Raw genomic sequence first — 26,841 nt, forward strand, 5'->3', positions numbered from 1 at the left:
AGAGACTATTCAGAATTACACACACACACAATTTTTTTTTCTGTTAAACTGCACATTTTTCTTATTCAGGTGCAATCTGAAATGTCTCACAGAGAAATTTCACTGAGAAACAGTCTAGGCTTCCCTTTCAATTCAGCAAACATTCCCCTCACTTTCACCTTTGAATAAATGGGTGAATTAATTTTCTAATCCAGGGACTAGAAGCCAGGAACCAGCTGGCTGTCCTGTAGATGTCCCAAAATGAATGGGCTGTGGTCCATGAGGAGGATGCGCTATTCTGATGGGTAACAGAGCCGAAGGAACTGAAGTTAAGAGTCAGTCACTGAAACCAAAGTTCTGTCCTTCCCAGGAGAGTTTTACTATTTTTATTAGTATTAAATTGTTTTGGCTGCACAATATGGCTTGTGGGACTTTAGTTCCCTGACCAGGGATTGAACCCAGGCTCTCAGCAGTGAGGGTGGAGTCCTAACCCACTGCCATCAGAAAATTCCTGAGGAGAGTTTTAGAAGAGCAAAGAATTTCATATCTTTTAAAACCCAAAAGATGCCTTTTGGACAGGTCAAGTTTGAAAGGATACCTGGTCTGTGGTGATGCTGTGTGGTTGACAGAAGCACAGGGCACAATATAAGCAGAGCACCAGCAAGGTTTGAACACAAATATTTCATGAGCAATTCATGAGTGTCCCCAGGACTGGAGTGACCGCCCTTTACTTCTAGGTCCCATGTGTTCATATCACTTTAAAGGAGGGATTCTCAGATGTCAGGGAGAATATCCAAGTCACCGTGAACTGTAGAGCCCCTTCAAATGTATTTAGTTGCACCATGGAGGGGCAGGTGGGTTGGGGAGGAGACACAGTTACCACCCATCACCCGGGCCCGTCAGTGTGGGAACCACTGCCTGGGTGAGGGGCTGCTGCAGAGCCTGGTGGATGCATGCACGCTGGCCTCTTGGTGCAGGAGAAAGTTGAGGACAAACTTTAGCAAGGGGCTTCCCATGTGGCGCTAGTGATGAAGAAGCTGCCTACCAAAGCAGCAGATATAAGAGATATGGATTCAATCCCTGGGTGGGGAAGATCCACTGGAGGAGAGTATGGCAACCCTCTCCAGAATTCTTGCCTGGAGAGTCCCATGGACAGAAGAGCCTGGCAGGCTACAGTCCATAGGGTCACAAAGAGTTGGACATGACTGAAGTGACTTAGCACACACACACACACACACACACACACACAACTTTAGTGCAACAGTTTTATCAGAGATGACACTTGATTGGTTAATGAGAGTGGTGTCCTAGTCCTTCTCAGTACATCCAATTCTGTGTTCTTGAACCTTTGAATCCAGTCAGTAATTCAATAGCTTATTCAGGATCAGAAGATGATACAAGTGAAGGAATCAGGGTGATTCCATGCCCTTATTTGCACATGTGACTCACAGGGTGTCTCATGTATACAGTACATACAGATCGTTTCCCCTGGGTTAACTTCCTTCTATATATAGAGTATAGACTCTATACTAAATATAAATTTGATATTAAGAAGTAGGATTCCAGAAAACCTTTCCTTGGCAGACACTGAAATGAAATCAAAGTGAGGATCTGAGGAAGTGAGGGGAAGGATGACACCCCGAGTCCCTTCACCCTCCGCAAAAACTGCTTCTCCACCTGTTAGTTCCTAGTGGATGGGCTTAGAGGAAAGAGGACTTTGAACAGTAAGACCAGAAGTTCACTTCTAGGCATGAGGGAAAGATGTTCGGATGATGCAAATAAGCTTTGAGGATAGAAGAATCCATTATCAAGGTTTTGTGTGCTTGGGAGGTTTATTCATTTTTATGGCCACCTAAAAAGTGAACACAGGACATAGTGGCCCAGAACAGCATTTATTATTTTCCAGTTTATGTGGACAGGAATTAGGGAGCAGCTTAGCTGGCTGGTTCTAGCTCTTGAGATTGTGGTCATGGTATTGGTTGGGCTGCAGTCTTCCAGGGGCTTGACTTCAAGATGGTGCACTCACATGGCTGCTGTTATTTCTAGAATATTCTATAGGTGATATGAATCACCCCTACTCAGAATGAGAGGGGACTACAGAGGGTGCAAATGCTGGGAGGTGGAGTCACTCAGGGCAGCCACCATAGGAGGTCATGCCTGATGTCAGCATAGAAGGGTGTAGAAAAGCTGCAATTCATTAAAGGTAAGAATAGCCTCATTAAGTGGATAGGGGAATGGGTTGGAACAAGGATTGGACAACAGGAGCCCAGAATCTTAGGGAACTTGGGCTTAAAGTTAAGCTTAGAAGTAGAATGTTAGGGGGATATTAGAAAATTGTGTTTCTCATCTAGAAACCTGGGCACTAAGGTGTGAACGGAGAAGATTGGGATGGCAATGGAGTGATGTGAATACCTGTATGCAGAACATGATCTGGGGGAGGTCCATTCTGCAGGTGACCCAGGATGCTGACCATGTGGGGCTTTTGAGAGCTAGTGAGGATCACACGAGACTTGATGGCAGCACCAAACCAAACAGCCTCGGCGACATGGTTGATGGAGCAAGAGGTGATAAGGCTTTAAAGCAGAGATATAACCTGTAACAGCAGATACTCCACTGCACCTACCTTGAGAGGGCAGCAAGACCACAAGTAGAAGTGAAACTTCCTATTGGATTCACCAGCCACAGTCATGTCAATACTTAGCTGGAGACCAAGCGAGACTCAAAAAAAAGTCCTCATACGTTTCTGTTATTTTGCTTTCCCATCCATCCATCCCATGCTTATTGTTTTTTTATTTTGTGCTTTGATTCACTAGACAAAAAACAAAATAGTTGAATTTTCAATTCATAAAACTGTGTTTTTCCCAAATCAAGACCACGGTATTCTTCTCGAGTGTGTAACCACAGTAACCAAGGAGAAGGGAGCTAGTATTTGTTGAGGGTGGAAGTCACACAATTAACAAATGCAAGTGAGTGAGTGAGTAAGTGAGTGAGTGAAGTCGCTCAGTCTTGTCTGACTTTTTGCGACCCCATGGACTGTAGCCTAACCAGGTTCCTCCGTCCATGGGATTTTCCAGGCAAGAATACTGGAGTTGGTTGCCATTGCCTTCTCCAGGAGATCTTCCCGACCCAGGGACTGAACCCAGGTCTCCCAGGTCTCATGCAATGCGGGAGACCCCGGTTCGATTCCTGGGTCGGGAAGATCCCCTGGAGAAGGAAATGGCAATCCACTCAAGCACTCTTGCCTGGAAAATCCCATGGACAGAGGAGCCTGATAGGCTACAGTCCATGGGGTCGCAAAGAGTTGGACACAACTGAGCAACTTCACTTCACTCACTCCCGCATTGTAGGCAAATGCTTTACCGTCTGAGCCACCAGGCAAACCTGAAACTAAATTCAGGTTAGTCAATCTGTCTATGCCCTTTGGATCACATCACCCAAAATGATTTATTTTTTTATTTAGGTCAATAGCTCTCTGTCTCCTGATCCTCATTGTTGCTTCTTTTGAGAAGTCTCCTTGCCCCCAAGCATACCTGAAATAACTCCAAAGAAAATTACATGACAATATCTCCATTCCTTAAAGAAAAGTTAGATGTAAGTAACCTTTGGTAAACATCTATATTGGTCTCACACATAATTGTAAGGATTCCTATTAAATTATGGACGATCAAGCAAAATTCTTTTCAGTGTGTGTACAAAAAGAAATACTTATAAACAGAACTTTGGTTAATAGATATAATTCTCAACAGATAATATGTTTATAATACTCAGTATGCAACATAAGCATAGTATAATACTCTCTACAAGTTGTGTTTCCACATTTAAAAACATTTTATTTTATACTATAATACAGTTGATCAATAATGTGTTAGTTTCAGGTGCATAGTAAAGTGATTCAGTTATAATATATATGTATCTATTCTTTTTAAATTCTTTTCCCATTTAGGTTGTTATATAATACTGAGCAAAGTTCCCTGTGCTGTACAGTAGCATTATCCATATTTTTATGAGCTGATTTGTGTCCCCCCAGAATTCATGTACTGAAGCTCTAACTCTCATACTTCAGACTGTGTGACAATATTTGGAGACAGGGTTTTTAAAGAGGTAACTAAATTGAAATGAGGGGTTTAGGATGGGCCCTAATCAAAAAAAAACTAGTGACCTTATAAGAAGAGGAGATTAGGATACAAACAAGCACAGAGGGAAGCTCATAGGAGGATCATGGGAAGACACAGGGAGAAGGTGGCCACTGACAGGACAAGGTGAGAGACCTCGGAAAGAACCACCCCTGCTGACACCTGAATCTTGGACTTCCACCCTCCAGAACGGTGAGCAATAAATGTCTTGTTGTTTAAACTGCCCACTTTGTGGTATTTTGTTATAACAGCCTCAGCAAATTAATACACGTTTTGCAGATGAGGGGATTCACCAGTTGAGAACCGAGATGCTGCACAGGTATGAGCCCCTCTCAGGCTCAGATGTGGGCCCACCCAACCAGGAAGCCATGTCCTGCACCCCACTCCAGCAGAACATGCTCCAGGGAAATGATAAATGCTAGCTATGATTTTACACCCCTCCCTGGGTTCTCTCACCAGCCCTCTTCACGAGAAGCCCTTCTCAGGTTTGCAGAGTAGACCAGGCCGAGCCTCTATGCTTATTTGCTGGCTGGACTCCCACTGTGCACTTTGAGAATTCAACTGCCACTTTAATTTTTAATACTATCTGTAGAGCTTCTTGAATAATTCCAAAGATCCAAGAGAACATTTTTCTTCCTAAGACATGCTTGTCATAAACAAGGTATTTTACTGTTTTTGAAAAGGAAATTGATGGCTGGAGTTTCATTATTAGTCACAGCAAAGCCTGAGAACCCCTGTGGCCACCCCTTCAAGCCTGAAAGCTTGGAATACACATGGGCTTCATCTGGCAGAACCGGCTCTGGTCAGCTCTACTTACTGACACAACCAGTGTCCAGACCCACAGGGTGTGCTGTGCAAAGAAAACTGGCCTGTTGGGTTCAGGACTGTGCCAAAGACACACCCTCATGCTCCCCCAGATTTCTTTTGCTCCAGTCTTGGTCACTCCCTCCTTCACTGAAACTCAACCGGCACCAGAAACCAGTGAAGCAACCGGTTTGCACAGAGGGTGGCTCCAGAGCCACGTGGGGTTTATTATTGGCCACCTTGTAAACAATGGAGCCGAGGACTCTTTTCAGTTCCAGAGGGGTCTGATGGCTAAGTGTGCAGTCAGGTGCCTGGCGGCTGTGTAGGCAAGCTTGCTCTCACTCTGGCTGTGCCCTGGGCAGGCATCTAGTCACTGCTGCCTCCCCAGCTTCTGATATTTGGCCTTAGTATTTCTAGCTTTTAAAAAAAATTATTTTATTTTATTCAAGTATAGTTGATTTACAAATCTGTGTTTGTTAGTTTCTGCTGTACAGAGAAGGAAATGGCAACCCACTCCAATATCCTTGCCTGGAGAATCCCAGGGATGGGGGAGCCTGGTGGGCTGTCGTCTATGGGGTCGCACAGAGTCGGACATGATTGAAGTGACTTAGCAGCTGTACAGTGATGTGATTCAGTTATACATGCATGTGTACTAAGTTGGTTGTCATGTCCAACTCTTTGTGATGCTGTGGACTGTTGCCTACCTGTCTCCTCTGTGCATGGGATTCTCTAGGCAAGAATGCTGGAGTGGGTTGCCATGCCCTCCTCCAGGTGATCTTCCTAACCCAGAGATCAAGCCCATGTCTCCTGTGTCTACTGCACTGGCAGGCAGATTCTTTGCCATTAGCACCACCATATATATATATATATATATATATATATATATATATGTGTGTGTGTGTGTGTGTGTGGGGGGGCGTCCCTGGTGGCTCAGATGGCAAAGAATCTGCCTGAAATGAAGGAGACTCCAGTATTCTTGTCTGGAGAATTCCATGGGCAAAGGAACCTGGTGGGCTACAGTCCATGGGGTCTCAAAGAGACATGACTGAGTGACTTATACATAGACACACACACACACACACACACATATACATTCTTCTTCATATTCTTTTCCATTACGGTTTAACACAGGATATTGAATATAGTTACCTGTAATATTTTTACCTTTTTAATGTTGATGCTTTTTTGGACCCTAGAGTCTCAGAACTCAGCCCTTGGCCTCTCCTTTCCTGGGTCTGTGCTCCTCTTGCCTGAAATGTCTGTCCCACGAGGGGCCCTTTGCACCCCTTGTGCTCACCCACAGAGTCCAGCCAGCACAGTCCTCAATGCAGTGCTTAACAATGGCATTTCTCCTACATGGTTTTCTCTATTTATTTATTTTTTCAGACGTTAATCTGCACAGCATGTGATCTTAATTCCCTGACCGGGGATCAAGCCTGCACCCCTGCATTGGGAGTGTGGAGACTTAACCTCTGGACCACCAGGGACGTCCTTTCAGTCTCCACTATTTATATTGAGAAGTGCACTGTCTGAGGAGGATGGACAAGCATGTAGAGTTTCCTTTGTATTACTCTAAACCTGGTGGGGGTTGATTTTTGAGTTCTCCCCTGTGACCAGGGCAGTTTTAACTTACATTAAATCTGTGTAACTTGGGTTCTTCCTCTTTTATTATGTTCATCTCATCCTGGTCATTTAAACACCTCCTTTGACTCACAGAGACATTCAACAGTTAAGGGCTCAAGCAAGTCAGGTCAAACCAGGTAACTTCTACTCCTTTCCAGGAACAGAACAAAGTCACCTGAGGTGCTTGGCTGTCCTCGAGTCCTTTTTCTTCTGACAGTCTTTCTGTGTCTTTTCATTTATTCTGTATATTTTTTAAACTCTCAGGTCTCCTGTTATAGGAATTAAATGAAAATAAAACTAATATTTCTAGCATCACAAAACCTTTCTTGCTGCTCATTTTCCTTTACGAAGTTACTTCAAATGAACACATTTGAAGGCATTCCCTTTGGAGTACAGGAATTCTGTCTGTGAGATCGAAGGGCAGAGTTCAAAATTTATAGAATCTAGATTCCAGTGGCTACCAGGCACAGTCTATATTGCTAGGGAAGAACAGTTCAGAAGAACTCAGCCTGAAGTTCTGATATCTGGTTTCCTGCCCTTGCTTGTGAGGTCCAGAGCTCCAGGCTCAGTCCCAGGCCTGTGTGGGTGTAGCAACCCAGGAAGTCATTGCTAAGAGGCCTGCCTATAAATTGCATCTCTCTTCACCTTCCACCCCTACAGAGCCCCACTGAGAGGGCCTGGGAGGAGGCAATACCCTAGGGTCTGAGGATCACAGGGAGGGCTTTTCCCAGGGCAAGTGACGGCCATACCTCTGGCCAGACCTACAAAGACCCTTGTGATGTAGTTCAGTAAAGGTAATGGAAAAGGGTCTCCAGACAGTAATAACACTATAAAATGTTTTGTATGTGTGTGCTAAGTGGCTTTAGTCATGTCCAGCTCTTTGCAACCCCAATGACTGTACCCCACCAGGCTCCTCTGTCCATGGGATTCTCCAGGCAAGAACACTGGAGCAGGTTGTGATGCCCTCCTCCAGGGGATCTTCCTGACCCAGGGATCTTATGTCTCCTGTGTTGGCAGGCAAGTTCCATACCACTAGCACTACCTGGAAAGTGCATAAAATATTTCATAACAAGACTTAAAACTTTCCAATTTTTACTGTTTATGAAACCATCTGAATGAACAAACCTTTACAATTACATAAAAAATTTTAAACATAAAATATTTGAATATTAACAACTCCTTATGTTAACAAAAGGACTCAGTCAGTGTTTATGGAATTGATGTAATGAATGGGCAAAATGACTTTGGCAATATACAGGTACAAAGATACTATTTTAGTGGGACATGAATTCCACTTCTCAAATTTTTAAGCTTTCTCTCTATAATCCACCTAATATCCTAATAAACATAAAAAAAGCTTACAAAAGGATAGTTTTACCTCAATCTTTAAAAAAAAAAATACTTCCAAACTGTTGTGGGTTTTCTATTCTCTTTTTTTCTTCTTAATTCTCAGGTTTTATTATCTTATGCACACATTTGCAATCTTCTCCGCTTGATAGCACAAGACGTTAGAGGCCTGCTTCTTCTGTCTTTCCTGAATGATCAGGATCTCCTCGTGTAGTCTGTGCAACCCAGACTGAATCAATGATCAAAGACTGATCTGTGACATGCTGCTGAAGGCTTGCTTTTTTTTTAAGTGTCATTATTAAAATTACCACCTTGCTTTGCTGTCTCATGTATGTGTGATTGTTTGCCAGCAGGTTATAAGGTACAGTGAAAACCTCTCACTCTTGAGAGTTACCAGCTGGGTGACTTTGGGTCCCTCAGAACTGCCTTTTCCTAATCTATAAAGCTGGGGAAATAATAGTGCACATTTCAATGTTTTGAGTATTAAATATGACAACACATACCAAATGCTTAGGAAACTGTGAGCTTCATAAGTGTGGCTCTAATGTGTTGAAGTTTTGTGGTCAAAAGAAGGGGGAACAGGGAGGAGGGTCTTTTGGGGGCACAAGGTTGGTCTGAACCATCTTCTGATTCATCTCGAAGGATGGGGGTTGACGTTCTCCCATCCAGAAGCCCCATCCAGAAGTGCGTCCTCAGACACCCTTGACTTGCTATTGTACTTTGCACATCCTGTTACTCCACCCTCAGCCTTTGTTTGTTTTTCCCCTGAAGTCCCACCACCACCACCACCACCCCGCCAGTCCCCTGCCTCCCCTACCCTGCAACCCACCCCCCTCGTGCCCTCTTCTTCCCAGCTGTTGCCGATCCCCCTTAAGGGGAAATACCCATATTTCCATTCCTGTAATGGAAATGAAGTAATGGAGAGGAGCTACACTCCACCGCCATTATAGTTATTTTATAGATATTTACTCTCTTACTGGGATTATAAACTCCTGCAAATCCAGATCTTGCTCTAAGCCTATCTGTACACATATTGCCACTGTTCTTGCTTGGGATTGCTCTACCCAATGACTGAGCCAATAACTGTATCCCTTCCCCTCCAAAATCAAACTAATGACACAATTTCACTGTGCCGAGGGCAGTATCCACCCTTTAACACTTTCTAGGTGCACATGACAGAGAAAGCGACCCTCCCATTATAGCATCCCTTCTCAAAGCAGGACTTGAGCATCTTTGGCCTTTGGATGTGTACACATTCATCCAAAGCATTACACAGCCACTGCAAACCCAGGAGCGGATTGTGAGCCCTATTTGAATGTATGAAAATTCCTTTCTCTTCCCCATTGTAGGATTGTGGGCAATCCTTCCCTCAGCTGGAAAGATCTAGAAAGGAGAGGTGATTGCACTTTCCAGAAGGGAAGAAGACAATTCTGTCATTTCAGAATTGCTGGCCCAGGCAATTACAGCTTCTAGGAAAGGATTGTGTGGTGAGTTCTTATCTTCAGGGTGGCTGAAAAACTAGAGGAGGTCAGGGTTTTGCAACAGCTAAGAGGGATTTCTAAAGAGTTCTTATCATCTTCGAGGATGTGGGCAGCTGGGAAATGTCTGGCCTGGGGAGTTTCTGTGATGTGTGTTTGGGGAGGGAAGTTGGAAACATATGAGTTGCTACAAGGGTCTGGGGAGGAGAATTTTTTATGGGAAGGGTCAGAACAGCTGGGAAGGCACGTCATCATTGGAAGGCTGCAGCAGCTCTAAGGGAATGGAAATGGAGGTGTTTCCCCTTAAGGGGGATCAGCAACAGCTGGGAAGAGGGGGGCACGAGGAGGGTGGGTTGGAGGGTAGGGAAGGCAGAGGACTGGCCGGGTGGTGGTGGTGGTGGGACTTCAGGGGAAAAATAAACAAAGACTGAGGGCGGAAAGGGTCCCTCAGTGTTGCTCAGCCTTGAACAGCATCTGTCCTCAGCATTCATAGTGGTTCCAGTTTTTTTGCCCCAGAGAGCTCCCAGTGCAAATTTACCTGCCATCCTTCTAACAGCTCTCCCGGGGCAGTGGGGTGTGTGTGTGGGGGGGTGGGTGTCATTTTTCTCCAGGGACTTATGTATATTTAAATCACCATTCACTCTTTTCTGTTGTAATAATCCTGCTGGACCAGTTTAATCTGCTAAAAATATTTAAACATCTATCAATAACATTTGTGCAAGATGATACCCTTAGTAAAAATAAATAATAACAATGTAAAAAAATGCACAGTCACACTTCATGATATATGTTCCTGGGAAAGTTCTGTAGAAAGAGGATTTGGGCCAATCAAGTAACATTTAAGCTTTACTTCACAAGTCTGTTATTTAACTCAAAAGATGCACACAGGTCACCAGCGCTATGCTAGGTTTTAGCAAATAGCTCATTAAGATGCAAATAACTATGAGTCTGATTTAATAAATTTATAGGTTTGACTACTTTTAACCATCATAATTTTGAAATATAATGCAATTCCTTAAAACAAATGAAACAAACATATGGCATAATGAATTAAAATGAATACCTATGTAACCATCATTTAGGTCAAGAAACAGAACATCTGAACCAACACCACAGTTCAAAAGCATCAATTCTTCGATGCTCAGCTTTCTTTACAATCCAACTCTCACATCCATACATGACCACAGGAAAAACCATAGCCTAGACTAGCTGGATCTTTGTTGGCAAAGTAATGTCTCTGCTTTTGAATATGCTATCTAGGTTGGTCATAACTTTCCTTCCAAGGAGTAAGCGTCTTTTAATTTCATGGCTGCAATCACCATCTGCAGTGATTTTGGAGCCCAAAAAAATAAAGTCTGACACTGTTTCCATTGTTTCCCCATCTATTTACCATGAAGTGACAGGACCAGAAGCCATGATCTTAGTTTTCTGAATGTTGAGCTTTAAGCCAACTTTTTCACTCTCCTCTTTCACTTTCATCAAGAGGCTTTTTAGTTCCTTTTCACTTCCTGTGAAGAAAGCTGAACACTGAAGAATTGATGCTTTTGAACTGTGATGTTGGACAAGACTCTTGAGAGTCCCTTGGACTGCAAGGAGATCCAGCCAGTCCATCCTAAAGGAGATCAGTCCTGGGTGTTTATTAGAAGGACTGATGCTGAAGCTGAAACTCCAATACTTTGGCCACCTCATGCGAAGAGTTGACTCATTGGAAAAGACCCTGATGCTGGGAGCAGGAGGAGAAGGGGACGACAGAGGATGAGATGGCTGGATGGCATCACCGACTCAATGGACATGAGTTTGGGTAAACTCCAGGAGTTGGTGATGGACAGGGAGGCCTGGCATGCTGGGATTTATGGGGTCACAAAGAGTCGGACATGACTGAGAGACTGAACTGAACTGAACATGAGAAGCCCCATATGGCTCCTCTCTTGCCCAAACGTAACAATTATCCTCAGTTATTTTGCTATCTAACACTGTTTAGTTCAGCCCATTTCTTTAGAAATGCAGTTTATTCCATATACATCAAATTCAATAGTTTACACTTTTTTTGGTGTCTGGCTTCTTTCACTTCTCTTTCTATTTGTGAAGTTTATTATTGTCTTGTATTTATCTGTAGTTCACTCCTTTTCTTTACTAAGTAGTAACAGCATAAATTACAAAATTAACTCATGGATTTTATTGTTTTCGACATTTAGATAATTTCCAGTTTTGAGCTCTTATAAAACTGCTGTTGAACACATGGGCACATGCACAGAAACACATGGTGCACATGCAGAGCTGTGAGCAGAAATCATTTCCGACATGAAGCATTTCATAGTTGGTAGATGACCTTCCACACTCTTTCCTAGAAACCCTGTGTGTCCAGGAAGCCCTGTGTGTCCTGGGCTGCCTAGATGCCAAATACAAGCAACTCGGATCCCTGGGCCGCCACTTGGAAGGGTGCTGCCTTGGAGAGCCATTTGATCTGCAGTGGATTTTGCGTGACTAAAGATTCACTCCTATGTTTCTAGACATCAAGATTTTGAGTTTATTTATATCACTCTAGCACAGCCTGGCCTAATCTGAAAATAGAAACAATAGAAACATTTTCTTCCCAGAAGTATTTTTTACAATCAAAATTAAAGATTGATTTTCACATCTGAAATTTTCATCAAGTTAATGGGACTCTTGTTGAGTTAAAAATTCATCCATTCTTGTTACCAACAGGCAAGTGACAAAAGAACATCTGGAGACAGGGCAGTAATCTCAATATGTGGGACCATGTCTGTGGCCCCTTACCATAGTAGTAGCTGATGGGAGAGTCTGGGGTCAGCAATTAATGACAAAGCTGGTGGTCTGGTGACATTTATATGATTCTCTCATCTTCTCTAGTGAGAAACACCAACATTATTTTCTTTGTCAATTATTTTCCCCTAGGCTGGCATCCCTGGTGGGAAAAAAAAGCACTAAGGATGGGTACACTCAGGGCTCAGTCAGGAAAACAGCCCTTCCAAGGTATAGGGTGAAGGAAGGAAGATTTCACAAGCCTTAGAATTGCAGGAGAAAGGGAAACAGACACTAAGCCTGTCCAGCTGAATCTGGGACAAGGCTCCAGCTGCAGCTTTCGAGAAAACCCAGTTGTCCTGCAGATGTGGGCACCAGTGGAGCCATGAAAGGGAACTTAGGGTATGCTGAATTGGGGGCTGGAGAAGGCAATGGCAAGCCACTCCAGTACTCTTGCCTAGAAAATCCCATGGATGGAGGAGCCTGGTGGGCTACAGTCCATGAGGTCGCCACATGTCGGTCGCGACTGAGCGACTTCACTTTCACTTTTCACTTTCACGCAATGGAGAAGGAAATGGCAACCCACTCCAGTGTTCTTGCCTGGAGAATCCCAGGGACGGCAGAGCCTGGTGGGCTGCTGTCTATGGGGTCGCACAGAGTCAGACACGACTGAAGCGACTTAGCAGCAGAATTGGGGGCATGCCTTCTGTGGTTCCTGTGAGCTTGGGCTGCTGTGAGCACAACAAGGTGGGCACAGAGCAGGAGGAGAATGAAGGCACGTTGGGCCCTCTGAGCCTGTCCACCACCACGTGCAGCCCTATGACAGTCCTCCACTTCCCAATCCCCAGGGCGGTCCTCTCACTGGACAGCCATAGCCTGGAACACACAGAGCAAGACGCTCTGGGGAACATGAGCCCAACCTCAGATGGAAACAGGGGGCCCTTTTGGCATTAGACAACCCAGCTCAGAATCTTTAGTTAATGAGAAGTAATTGTCTTTTTCTTCTTTTGTGGCTTTTCAGATCCTAATTCTTCAACCCAGGATTGAACCTGGGCCCTCTACAGTGAATGTTCAGAATCCCAACCAGTGGATCACCAGGGAACTCTGGAGAAATAATTTTCTAGCTAGCAGTCTCTTACAGGATATTTAAAAAGTAGGGCAGTGCTGAAGGGAAGAAGTTTCCTTCGGAGATAAACATGTCCTAGGTCAACAGTGATGGCTTGGAGAAAGGGCAAACACTCATAGCTACACAACCCGCTAACATGAAAGATCCAGTAACTACAGGCTTCTGATTTGGTTCTTTGCTGTTATTTATTTATGGAAGATGGGTAAATAGTGAATACAAAAAGTAAAAAAAAAAAAACCTTTATATTGAGTTTGATAATGGAAATTATACCCTGGCCAGGAATGTATTAATCAAAAAATTATTTTAACTTATTTCTTGAATATGTTAAAAGATAGGTGAAAGGTATACAGTATAAAGTTTATTAGCACAGTTTCTACTATATTAGTACCAAAATAAAAATTTATGATAATTAGTTCATTTGAAAATTTGATAGTCTGCTAGTAGAACAGGCAAAAGAGCTTTATTTTAAAAAAATACAAGCAAATGTGGTGGGGATAAAGAGTTTGGTGAAGCAAGGGTCCTGCTTTTTAGGCGATTAAGAGCCAGTGTCAGTAGGTTACTTCAGCAAAGTGCTATGACGGGGATTAGGCATAAATGCACCTACCTAAGGGCATTGGGTCACACTCCCCAGAGGAGGTGACATCTGAACTGAGACCCATGTGGTCAACATTAGCAAGTGAGAGGAAGAGCGGGAGGCATGCAGGCTCTCAAGCATTGGAGAGAGGAGTGTGCCCAGGTCCCTGGGGCCACGGGGGGTGGGGTCGGTGAGGGTGGATGGGTGTCAGTGGGAATGGGGTGGATGCTGGAAGACCCAGAGGAGGAGCTCCAATGTGGTGGGTGAATGCGTACAGCTGAGCTGGAGAGCTACATAGGCACCAGATCTTAAGAGAGGAAAAAAATTTTTTTCCCACAAATGACAGCATTTCCCAAACTTACCAGATACAAAGGAAACATTGCACAAACTGTGCTATCTTGGTAGATACAGATGGGAGTACAGGAGGGGTAAGGCATCCTTATAGAGTGGAGAAATGGTCTTTCTTATTAACTGCTGCAGGACTCATGTGTTCTCAAAATATTTTATAAAACAGAAAACAGTAGCCTACTATTTTCCTTGCATGATGTAAAGTGTGGGGTATAAAGATAAACAAAATAAAGTTCCTGACCTCCTGGGGCTTGAAAGGGAGACAGACAGTAAACAAACAAGAAAATACATTAGATGATCTATTGATTTATTGTAGGATTCACTGATTGACCGTACACTTGGAGGGGCCTCCCACAGCCCTGGTCTCAGTCAGCACTGAGTTTCAGGGCCTGCCCTCCCCCCACCTTTGGACTTGATACCATGGGATGCAGAGGAGCCTACTAATAGTGAACAATTAGTTCTGGGGATTTTAGGTAAGGCTGCAGGGGGTTGATTAACTTGGATCTAGAAAGATGGGCCAAAATAAGTGGAATGGGACAATACTTGACATAGAAAAGGGAACAAAGCAAAGTCAGTGGCTACGAGATACAAAAACTACCATATGGCTGAAGGCAGGGGAGACCCATATTTTGTAGGGCCTGAAGCTGATCATATTTGGGGCCCTTATTTAAGAGAAAGGATAAACATTTAAGAATAGAAAATTAGGTACGAAAATATTGCTTTAAAATGAGACATGCATCACAATAAGCTATGCACTTTAAAAGGCCAACAGACACCATAAACTTTAAAAGTATCCAGAAGAAAACATTTAATAAACCTCCCGACACACATGGATTATACTATTTTTTCCCACATTTTTTGGCTGCACAAGCTCCCCCAAACTTTAATGAGGGTCTAGATTACAGTGAAAAATTGTACATATTTAAGGTGTACAACTTGATGATTTGATGTACAGATATATTGTGAAATAGTCACCTGCGTGTGTGGTGTGTGTTTGTTTTGAGAACACTTAGAATCCACACTTAGTAGATGTAAGGGTACAATACAATATTGCTAAGTCTAGTCATATGGGTGTGCATTAGATCTCCTGAATGTATTTATCTTGCATAACTGAAACTTTGCATCTCTGGAACACCACCTCCCCCACATCCCCCTGCTGCATGCCCTTTCTCAATTCTATAATTTTGTAATATGTAGAGAACAATGAAAACCTATTTCACTTGCTGGTGAACTTGCTGTTTGTGGTCCTGAGACAGGTTTGCATCCTCACAAACACAGGAGTTCACATCAATTCTATTTCATGTCATTTCCTTCAAAAACGTATGGTGCCTGAATAAATGTACATGCTGCATTTAGAGTTTATTCCTGCCAGGAACTTCCATTTTGACCAGGTGTAGATGGGAGAGCCAATATCCCTCTCACAATTGTTGTTTAGTCCTTAGTTGTATCCAACTCTTTGCGACCCTATGGACTATAGCCTGCCAGCCTCCTCTGTCCATGAGATTTTCCAGGCAAGAAAACTGGAGTGGGTTGCCATGCCCTCCTCCAGCGGATCTTCCCAACGCAGGGATTGAGCCCGAGTCTCTTACATCTCCTGCATTGGCAGGCGGGTTCTTTACCACTGAGCCACCAGCGAAGCCCCCTCTAACAATACTGTGTACTTTTTGATGGAAAGAATAGCCACAAACTAGTTTTTGGCTTCAAGAAGCTACATCCCAAACTCTAGAAAACCTCGTGTTTTCTACTGGAACCAGTGCTGGGGAAAGTGGGAAAGTTCAGATAGAAACCTGCAGGCACATTACTGGCCACCATTTCTATGCCCAGATGGCAAGAAACAAGGTAACTACACAGGGGAATCAAAAATTACACAAATACATCCCATCAGTGTCAGGGCTGTGGAGAGGCAGGCCAGGTACCCGGAGTGCTCATTCTCTGGGTCAGGTAATTGCAAGGTTGGTGCCTTGAATTTTGCTCCCTTGGCTCCTTCCTTGCCTGACTTTAGTCCTAGCTCTGTATCCATTAAACCCAAATGAAATATCTAAGTTCACTTTCCTTGGCTTGATGCTCAGAATGTCCCCTGCCACATCAAAGCTATTCAATATGAGAAGTTAGAATTGAAACAACATTGGGCTTAGTTGGTAGTGATTAAAATATATGAATTTTTTTCATATAAATTTTTGTCAATTTTTGCAGAATTGTGTTCACACTGCTAGGGCCCCCAGGGAGGTTCTCTGCAGATGAGGGCCCTAAATTCAAGCCTTCAGCCTCTTGACAAATCCACCTCTGCATTCCCACCACAGCCACACTTCCAAGGCTCAATTTTTTACTCTGGCTTGATTTTGCTTTAAGGACACTGGGTAAGAAACAACTCAGGCTCTGGAGCCAGACTGCTTGAATCCTGGCACTGCCACTCCCTAGCTTGTGAGACCACAGCATTTTACCTAGTACCCCTGTGCCTCAGATTTTCTCATCCTGTACCCATAAAATGGGCTTTCCCAATGGCTCAGAGGTTAAGAATCTGCTTGTAATGCAGGAGACCAGGGTTCAATCCCTGAGTCAGGAAGATCCCCTGGAGAAGGAAATGGCAACCCACTCCAGTATTCTTGCCTCGGAAATCCCATGGACAAGAGGAGCCTTGTCAGCTTTGGTCCATGGCATTGGAAATAGAGTCGGGCACGACTGAGAGACTAACACTTTCACCCATAAAATGGGTATAAGTAATGATGAGATGACAGTAACTAGCTCATGCAGCAGAGAAGGCACTGGCAACCCACTCCAGTACTCTTGCCTGGAAAATGCCATAGACGGAGGAGCCTAGTAGGCTGCAGTCCATGGGGTCGCTAAGAGTCGGACACGACTGAGGGACTTCACTTTCACTTTTCACTTTCATGCATTGGAGAAGGAAATGGCAACCCACTCCAGTGTTCTTGCCTGGAGAATCCCAGGCAGGAATGGGGGAGCCTAGTGGGCTGCCGTCTGTGGGGTCGCACAGAGTCAGACACGACTGAAGAGATTGAGCAGCAGCAGCAGCAGCTCATGCAGAGTGCTTACCAGTGTCCCGTATATAAGAAAGGCTCAACGTTTATTAGTTGCTGTGACTTTCATTATCAGTATCACTATTCCTACTCACAGTATGAGCCTCTTCTCACACCACAGCATAAATCTCCGGGAAACTTTGCGTCTAGACTATGCCCAGAAAGGTTTCCCTGTCTTTCCGATGGATTGTTGACTAAATGTAGGAGGAAGGAGTCAGAGAAAAACGGATTTTTTCCCCCTAAATAATACCAATGTCACCAAATTACATTTACGTAGATGAAAAAATTGGGGCTATAAAGACATCTGTTGGTTCAGGGCATGCTCAAGAGAAAGTCACACTAGCATTAACAGTGGACCTGCGTTCCTTTGCTCCCAAATGATAGAAGAATACGTTAGAAGGACCAAAATCACACGATGGGCTTCGGCTACGTAAAAGTTGCCTATTAACTCTGCCTCCTTCCGACGACTGTCGCCCAGGCCCTGCACTGCCCCCTTGGGTGGAACGCTGTGGCCTGCGAGGCAGGGACCGCTGGGAGGAGGGGGCGCAAGGCCAGGAGGAGCAGGGCAGTCGGCCACATGGGCGCAGGAGGCGGGACCGCGAGCCCCTCTGCGGTGGCGGCAGTGTCGGCGCCGGGAAGCCTCCCTCCGTTGGCCTGGCTCCTCGGCACTTCCCAGATTGGGCATCTGGGGTTCCCCCGTGGGTGTCGGGGTCCCTGCACCGGGTCGCGGTCCCGCCCCAGCGCGCGCGGCTCAGGCTCTAGCGCACCACACGGCGCTCAGACGGGGGCGCTGTGGGTCCGACGCCCGGACCTAGCGGCCGCTCCGCCTTCTCCCCGCGCCCGCCCCCCGCGCGCCGGGCCGCCGGGAAGCAGGAGGAGACAGCGCCGGGCCCCGCGCCGCTCGGTCCACAGTCCTCGGCCGCAGAACGGAGCCAGCGCCGCCTGAGCCTGAGCCCAGCCGGAGCCACCCGACCGCCTTTGTCTGCACCGCGCGGCCAGAGCCGCGGCCCTCGAGTCGGGGACGGCTCCCCCCGCGGCTTGCGCGGGCCGATGCCCCCGCAGCAGGGGGACCCCGAGTTCCCGGGCCGCTGCGAGGCGCCGCCCGTGCCGCCCCGCCGGGAGCGCGGGGTCCGTGGGCCCGGGGCGCCGGGGGGCCGGGGGCGCGCGGGCGGCCCCGAGGGGCACGGCGTCAAGTGCGTGCTGGTCGGCGACGGCGCCGTGGGCAAGACCAGCTTGGTGGTGAGCTACACCACCAACGGCTACCCCACCGAGTACATCCCCACCGCCTTTGACAACTTCTCGGGTGAGCGGGGCCGTGGGGGCTGGGGCGGAGGAGACCCCGGGGGACACAGGGCCGCCGGGAGTGGGGTCTTAACCCGGGCGCGGGGAGCCGAGGGCGCCTAGCAGTTCGGGTACGGACGGCGGGGTCGCACAGGTCGCGCCCAGGTGGCCTGATCAGTTTCCTGCGTAAAGCAGTTGCGTCAGGCCGACGTTGCTGGCGCCGCTGCCGGCTTTCGATTGGAAGGTGACGCGCAGGTGCCATTACCTGTGGCCCGAGGGTCGGGCTTTTCCAGTCAGCGGCTCCTCTGCCGAGGGCGTCTCCACTTTGAAGAGCCGCGGAGAGCAGGGACAAAAGTGGATTTAGTGAAAATGGCATTGGAGGCGCTGGGGAAGGCTGAGCTTTGGATTAAACCAGGATAGTAAAGATGACTTCTTGCCTCTGAGTCCCACCGCCCCCGTTGGCTCTGTTTTTGATTCTTAGTGTCTTTTCAGTATCTCTTAAGCTCCTGAAAACTGTTATGCATGCGATGCTTTGTCATTTGGTTTGTAGCCACCAAGATAAAGTAATCTTTCCTCTTGATTTTTCAAGTATTCTTGAAATTTATGAAAAAGTTCAAATCCATGGAAGCCAGAGTGAAATGCTTTCTCTTGTTCTTAAAAAAAAAAAAAAAAAAAGAACTTCGTGATCTTTCAGAAAGTTTTGACGTCAAGGACTTGCTTTCATCTACCTGGAAGGCATCGTAGATAAAGCAGTGCTGTGCTGGTGGGTTTCCCACCTAAACGATATTGAGTGTGTGTGTGTGTGTGTATTTTAATCCCCTTCTTCAACTGAGTAGTACAAACATTTATAAACAATTTAGAAAGTTGTATTGAGACAAAACTGAGTGCTTCATCAAATAGAGCACTCTGAGCAGCTCTCTGATGCAGGCCCCTCCCCAGATACCCCTTGCTAGTGGAAAGGTGGACACGGTTTCCTTTTCTCATTTAATCCTCTCTTTGAGCTGACATGGAGAGATAAGCAGTGCCCTCTTTTATAAACAGGACAATACAGGCAGCCTGTGTTTACACATGTTCTCAAAATAAGCTACGGTTTTGTGACAGACCCCGAAGTTACCAAACATTTCCCAAGGGAAAACAGAGTTATTTGTGAGGTTTTCCCGTGATTTAAAACCATGAGATTGGTTCCCATTTACCCCCCACACCACCCAGTGTTGTTTTTGCGATTTTTGAAACACGTGCCATAGGAAAATAAATCGTCTGGGGTTGGGAGAAAACTCAGACCCTTCCAGGGTGCCATCAAAGGCCCTGGGCCTCTCTGCCTTCTCTCTGGGCATGGATCGAATTGCTGGCCTGGCAGGTTTGCATTAAAAAAAAAAAAAAAATGCTTCCCTGGAGTCTCCTTGTTTTAGGCAAGTCTTGAATTTGTTGAGGACTCAGAATAGGAGCTGAAGGGTTTGGAGTGAGAGTGATCATGCAAACTAAAATTATTGTTCTTCTGGAAAGGGTTAAAAGAGACCCTTCCCACTACTGACAGCCCTCTCTGTCTTATTTTTAAGCTGTGGTTTCCGTGGATGGGCGGCCCGTGAAACTCCAGCTCTGTGACACTGCAGGACAGGTCAGTATCACATCGCTGCTTAGTGCTGGGCAAGAACAGGGTCTTTTAAAGGCCTTCAAATACTGTCCCTCTCCTTTACTGGGCCATTCTAGAGCCCCACCCCCACCTCACAGAGGGTGGAGGTGGCGGGGAGAGAGCTCCACACCAATAAAGCAGGGTTTGGCACTGCTCATTGTGGGCAGGACAAGGGAAACAGGGTCAAGAGCGGTTCTTATCTTCTGGGAGTTTCTGATCTTATTTACATTCTGGTTTTTATTAAAAATTGTCAATGATGCTTTGTACTCATTTCTCAGAGTAAGTTGGCAATGCCTTATAATCATTTTATTAAAGGTCAACAAACCAAATTCTTAAGATATTAACTCAAGAAAAAGATGGAGTTCATGTCAGTAAGTGTTAATATTTCCTTTCCTAACCTGGAGGAATGAATGAACTGGGACTTGGTCCTTCAGAATCGTGAACACTTATTTTTGTCTTGAGGGCCAGGCGCTTGGATGAGACAGCCAGGGATGGGGAGGACTCAGTATGAAGTCCCCTCTGGGGTGTGCCCGAAGAGCTGGGGGGGCTCCAGTCCCCCTGCATGGTGCTTACATCACTAATTCTCACTGTGCCCTCTGAGAGCACAGGGTCTGTCTTTGTTGTTGTTTAGTCATTAATGTTGTTGTTTAGTCGCTAAGTTGTTTAGTCTGACTCTTTTGCAACCTGTTGGACTGTAGCCCACCAGTCTCCTCTGTCCATGGGATTTCCTAGGCAAGAATACTGGAGTGGATTGCCATTTCCTTCTCCACAGGATCTTCCCGACCCAGGGATCAAACCTGCATCTCCTGCATTGCAGGTGGAGTCTTCCCCGCTGAGCCATCACAGAAGCCCCTAGGGTCTGTCTTTAGAGCTTGCCAAAGCCACAGTTAATAAGCCCGTAGTTTCTCCAGTGCTTGCTAGAGTTTGAGAAAGTGCTGTGGTAATTTATCGACAGATGAAAGTGTCCACTTCCTTTCTAAGATGTCATATGACCACCTACACTTAAGAAGTGTCTGACTTTCCAGTGTCCCTAAGAGCCTCCTCCAAACCAGGGCTTCTTAGTCACTTACCCACCACGGGACAGCAAGTTCAGGGCTTTATTTTTCAAACTTCAAGGTGACACAAGACTGGGCAGCCTCAATCCCCAGCTGAACATTGGTTTGGCAGTGGCCATAGGGCGCATGTCATAGCCCAGCTTCCTCTGCTGTCTCCTTGCCCTTCTACTGGAGCAGGAAAAAAATGGAAAACCAAGCAATCTGTATTTTATTGCATATGGAAGAGAAAAATCAAAGAACATATATCCTTCTAATAATTTTTCTGGATGCCCTGCTGCTATTTATAATTAAAGCTTAATTGCTTTGTGTAAATCAAGAATGTTTTTCCTACCTTGGGTCACATTTTCTGATCTTTACAATGAGCGTTGGGTAGCCCCTCAAAAACAGAGACATCCCTGCTGAAGCAAGAAGTGGCAGTTGAAGAGTCCAAGAGTAAGAAGAAGGCAGGAAAACTCAAGAAACCAAAGGGCATGCCTACCTGGGGCCCTTTAGGGAGGAGCAGACCGCCCAGTGCAGGCAGCTCCCCACCACTAGCTCACCTGTCAGCTCTGATGGCAGACACAGCTTCATGGGCTGGAGTTCCCTGCCTCATGCCTGGTTGGTGCCTGGCCCATAGTGGACTTTGCTTGTGTTTATAGACTGGATTGATAAATAAATGGAGTGCTGAGTCCCGCAGGATGCAAGCTTAAGTCATGGCTTGCACCTTGACGGACTATAGTCCATGGGGGAAGACAAACCACTTAGTACTGGATTGGCCAAAAAGTTCATTTGGATTTTCCAGTAGGCACTTACAGAAAAACCCAAAGGAAGTTCTTGGCCAACCCAATAGAACTTGTGAAGAAATCAACAAGGTTACAGGAGGAGGAAGGCAACATCGGTTTGAAGGACAGGATGGGTAGAACAGGAGGAAAACCTCTGAGCAGTTTTGGAAGAGGATTAAGACTTTTACCAGGAACACTTTGTAGACATGATCCTGAATTATCAAGGAAGAGTTTGATATTTTTCCTTAATAGGACCTGTTTCAAAGTTAAGGAATCACAAGAATCATTTTAGAAATGGTTTCATGAAAAAGCTTGTAATTTGGGAAATGAAAAGGTTTCAGTTGCAAGTTGGTACGCTTTGGTTTATTTGGAAATTTTCCTTCTAGTCTCTCAGCAGTGTTTTTGTTGAAATTCACTGTATTTCTTACCTGATGGAGTGGTTAGTATGCCTAATAGTGTAATGTGTGAGGTCACCATCTACAGATTTATGGAAAACCACATCTTCAAAAAACTATCTTCAAAACTATGAAAAATACACAGCTAGGGCTTTCCTGGTGGTCCAGTGGTTTAAGACTCTGTGCTCTCCATGGAACTTTGCTCAGTGTTATACATCAGCTTGGATGGGAGGGGGGTTGGGGGGAGAACTGATACTCATATATGTATGGCTGAGTCCCTTCGCTGTTCACTTGAAACTGTCACAACATTGTTTATCAGCTATACCCCAATACAAAAAACAAACAAACAAAAAATAATAAAGTTTGCGGGGAAAAAAGACTCTGTGCTCCCAATGCAGGGGACCTGGGTTTGATCCCTGCTCAGAGAACTAGATCCCACACGCAACTAAAGATCCTGCATGCCACAGCTAAAACCCAGAGTAGCCAAATAAATAAAAATAAATTTTAAAAAGTACACAACTGGTGAGATAAAGTCAGTTTTTTCCCAGCTCCCCAGCTATCAATTAGTATTTGTTTTGATCATTCGTAAAACTGGGCAAGGTGATAGTCCTTTCCTATCCTCCTTACTCCAGATCTGATAACCTCCCTTTTTAAGGGACTTGATTTGACATCTGCCATATTTCCTTAGTGTTGCCCCAGCCTGTGGTGGCACATCCCCCCAAGCGGTCATCATGGTATCTTCCTGGGGATAAAGTGACTCAAGCTGCCTCCTTCCCAAACACCAGGAGAATGTGGACACAGGTAGCTGTTGCCTGGGGATCAGACATAAGTTTTACATAGCAGCTGAGAGCTGGAAAAATAACTAGAAATTGCTTCTTATGCCTTGGGGCCTTTTTGTTGGGGGCCTGGTGTGCATATAAAATGTTAAAAGTTTTTAACACTGGACTCATTATGGAAATTTCACTGTGATCAATTTCACTCCAGTGGAAATTGATCAGACTGCAATAGCCTGTCCAATAGCAGGTGAACACTCTTCAGCTTCTGACTCATGAGGCACCTGGGAAAATCTTTATACTTTAGAAAAACAAACACCGGTTGCTGCTAGACCAGTGCAGCTGTCCAGCAACCTGTCAGCCCCACCCAGCCCTACCCTAAACCCCAGGCAAATCTCTGGGTCTCAGAACTCGTTTCTCTAAGGGTCCATTCCAGTTGGACTCGTCACACATACGTGTGCGGCATTTATTTCTGCAAGTAGCTAAAGTTTCTGGTCAGGCAGTGAGCAGCAGGATTTAGTTTCTGCTTTGCTTCCTGAGTCCCTCAGCCAGAACCTCCACAAGTCTGGGAGCCAGGTTGTCGAAGCCATGTCCCAAGGCCCAGGGCTGTGTTTGCTTTTCTTTTTATTGATAATACAACCCCAGATCCAGGGCTTGGCCAGGCATGATGCCTGCCAGCAGTGAGGGCAGAGACTGTCCTGTGCTGCTTTCTTGCACGCCTCTGGGAACAGAGGGAGCGTTTCATTAGAAGATCCTCGGGGCTGGGCTGTTGGCCACCTGGTTGGGTTTCTGTGTTTCTTCTTTCAGCACAAAGTTGGCACTGAGAAATCCAATTCTTATTCTTCTTCTTTTTAACTTTTGCATATAGAAGGTGGAGAATTGGCAGTGACATGGTGAGATGCCATATTGCTTCCTGAGGATTTAGCTGGTCAACTTCAATATTGTCACTTGGTTGTCACCCTATAAACTGAAACACAGGGCCTCAGATGAGGCTGTTGCTGCTGCTATTGCTAAGTAGCTTCAGTCGTGTCCGACTCTGTGCGACCCCAGAGACGGCAGCCCACGAGGCTCCCCTGTCCCTGGGATTCTCCAGGCAAGAACACTGGAGTGGGTTGCCATTTCCTTCTCCCGTGCCTGAAAGGGAAAAGTGGAAGTGAAGTCGCTCAGTCGTGTCCGACTCTTAGTGACCCCATGGACTGCAGCCTACCAGGCTCCTCTGTCCATGGGATTTTCCAGGCAAGAGTACTGGAGTGGGGTGCCATTGCCTTCTCCACAGATGAGGCACATAAACTCAAAAGATCCAGTCTTTCTTCATCCCTAGAAAAAGTCCACAGATGCAACAAAACATGCATGTAAATAATAGTTTATAAATAATCATAAGGGCTTCCCACGTGGCTCAGTGATAAAGAATATGCCTGCCAATGATGAGCCACAGGAGATGTAGGTTCAATCCCTGACTTAGGAAGATCCCCTGGAGGAGGGCATGGCAACCCACTCCAGTATTCTTGCCTGGAGAACCTCATGGATAGAGGAGCCTGGTGGGCTACAGTCCATAGGGTTGCACAGATTCGGACACAACTGAAGCCAGGTAGCATGCACACATGCATGTCCCTATGAGGATTGAGGCCATGTGTGTCTGTTCCCAGCCAAATCCCCTAGGTCTGGTGTCCAGTGTCCAGAGTCCTGTGTGCATCTCTATTAGTGAATGCACACAGTGAGGCACTCAGCAGGGTGATGGTTTATATAATCAACTCTGACTTATTCCATTCAATTCTTTATCCCTTGGAAGTAGGATGGGTACAGCTTTTCTCTGGTCCTTTATCTTCCCAAAGCATCATTCCTGGAGGTCTCTGGGGTTCGCGGAGAGAAAAGGGGAGGGAAAGTAAGAGAAAAGGAAGGAGGGAGAAAAAGATAAAGTGAGATAAAAGGGATATTCAGCAAATGTGAGAACATATTCACTTGTGTTTTAAGTGACATTGAGAGGCACACATTCTCTGGGTCGCTGTGAGAGTGTCCGAGCCTAGGTCATCAATTCCAGTCCTGTGTCTGAGTCCCACGATTCTTCACCAAGTGTGCCCTGAGTGTGCCCTGGTTATGCACGGCACAGATGGGATGAAGTGAGCCAGGCTCATAGCTGCCATGAGGATGGGCAGAGCTGCTGAGTTCACAGACTGGGTTTTCCTGGGGTCTGGTTGAAGCCCCGAGGATCAGTGTGGGTACCATCTACATTTTAAAAGCCTGGCTAAGTACCAGAGATGAAGCAGTAAGTCTGAGTTACTCTAGGCTGAAGGCTAGAGAAAGTAAATTTTATTTTGAAAATCCATCTAATATAAGTACTTTTTCTACAGTAAGTTGCAAGTAGGTCCTGAGCAGTGAGGAAGGTTTTTGGGCAAGTTTTGCAGAGCTGGGAGTGAGGCCCCACTTGGCAGCAGGGGCCCTTATCGGGCTTTGGTTCTTCCTTCCACCACCTGTGGGCTTTCTGTTACCTGCCAGACCCTTTCCAGAAAAATGTTCAAATGGTCTCTCTGCTGATGAGAACTGATGTAAAAGATAACATTTGGGTGCTTGATTCCCTTGTAGGATGAGTTTGACAAGCTCCGGCCTCTGTGTTACACCAACGCCGACATCTTCCTCCTGTGCTTCAGTGTTGTGGGTCCCTCCTCCTTCCAGAACGTCAGTGAGAAATGGGTGCCAGAGATTCGGTGCCACTGTCCCAAAGCCCCCATCATCCTCGTGGGGACACAGTCGGACCTCAGAGAAGACGTCAAAGTCCTTATCGAGCTGGACAAATGCAAAGAGAAGCCGGTACCCGAGGAGGCGGCCAGGTTGTGTGCCGAGGAGATCAAAGCCACCTCTTACATTGAGTGCTCGGCCTTGACTCAGAAGAACCTCAAAGAGGTCTTCGATGCAGCCATTGTAGCCGGCATTCAGTATTCGGACTCCCAGCTGCAGCCAAAGAAGTCCAAGAGCAGGACTCCCGACAAGATGAAGACCTTATCCAAGTCCTGGTGGAAGAAGTACTGCTGTTTCGTATGATGCTAATGGGGACCCCAGCGGGCTGTGTTCTGACAAAACCCGCACTAGAGGCTATATTAGCTGACGTGACTCTTTGGCTGTGTAGGACCTGTATAGCGAGTGCATGTATATATGGATTATAGGAGGTGCTCCAATTTATGTGATTCTTTCTTGCCTTTGACCTTCTTGTTTGTTTGAGCTGAGGGATGAGATACTTATGCAAGATATCTTGAAGTAAGTTAAGAATTTTTCATAACTCTGGAAATTTAGAGCTTTAGACCTTTTGATTAATTTATATCTAATATGAAAAAGGCACACCTCAGATCTGGGTGTCCAGAGTGAAAGTTTGCTATGAGATAACACACGGAAGAACAAAGAGGAAATGGTGTGATTAGCCATCCCTTCACTGAAGGCTGGTCAGAGTAACTCAGCTCTGAAACCTTATACTTTTTTCCCCTTTGTTTTAAGGAAAAATCTGGGGAAAAAAAAAAAGATTTCTGCCTGTAAAACCTCAAATCAGACACTTTGGTTATATTCTTATACCCCGTTGCTTAAGATTTAAAAACAACCAACAAAAAACATCCCACTGACAATGGTGCTATATAGACCAAAAAGGAAAAATTGTTGATGGGGGTTTTTCATCCTGAGATCATGTGAACAGCCAGAATGCCATGAGGAGTACAGTGGTAGCCCGCAGCTCTCTTTTCTTTAGGGAACGACT

At 45.7% G+C, this 26,841-nt stretch overlaps 1 protein-coding gene across 1 annotated transcript; it reads left to right on the forward strand.

The window, feature by feature from the left end:
- Positions 1-18,078: 18,078 nt before the first annotated feature.
- On the forward strand, positions 18,079-26,275 carry RHOU (ras homolog family member U). The gene is made up of 3 exons (XM_055587723.1): positions 18,079-18,513; positions 20,048-20,106; positions 25,686-26,275. Exons 1-3 carry the CDS (start codon positions 18,261-18,263, stop codon positions 26,139-26,141), a joined length of 768 nt encoding a protein of 255 aa, XP_055443698.1. The 5' UTR covers positions 18,079-18,260; the 3' UTR covers positions 26,142-26,275.
- The last annotated feature ends 566 nt before the right edge of the window (positions 26,276-26,841 follow it).

This window comes from Bubalus kerabau, chromosome 1, assembly GCF_029407905.1.
Source record: "Bubalus kerabau isolate K-KA32 ecotype Philippines breed swamp buffalo chromosome 1, PCC_UOA_SB_1v2, whole genome shotgun sequence".
Taxonomy (NCBI): domain Eukaryota; kingdom Metazoa; phylum Chordata; class Mammalia; order Artiodactyla; family Bovidae; genus Bubalus; species Bubalus kerabau.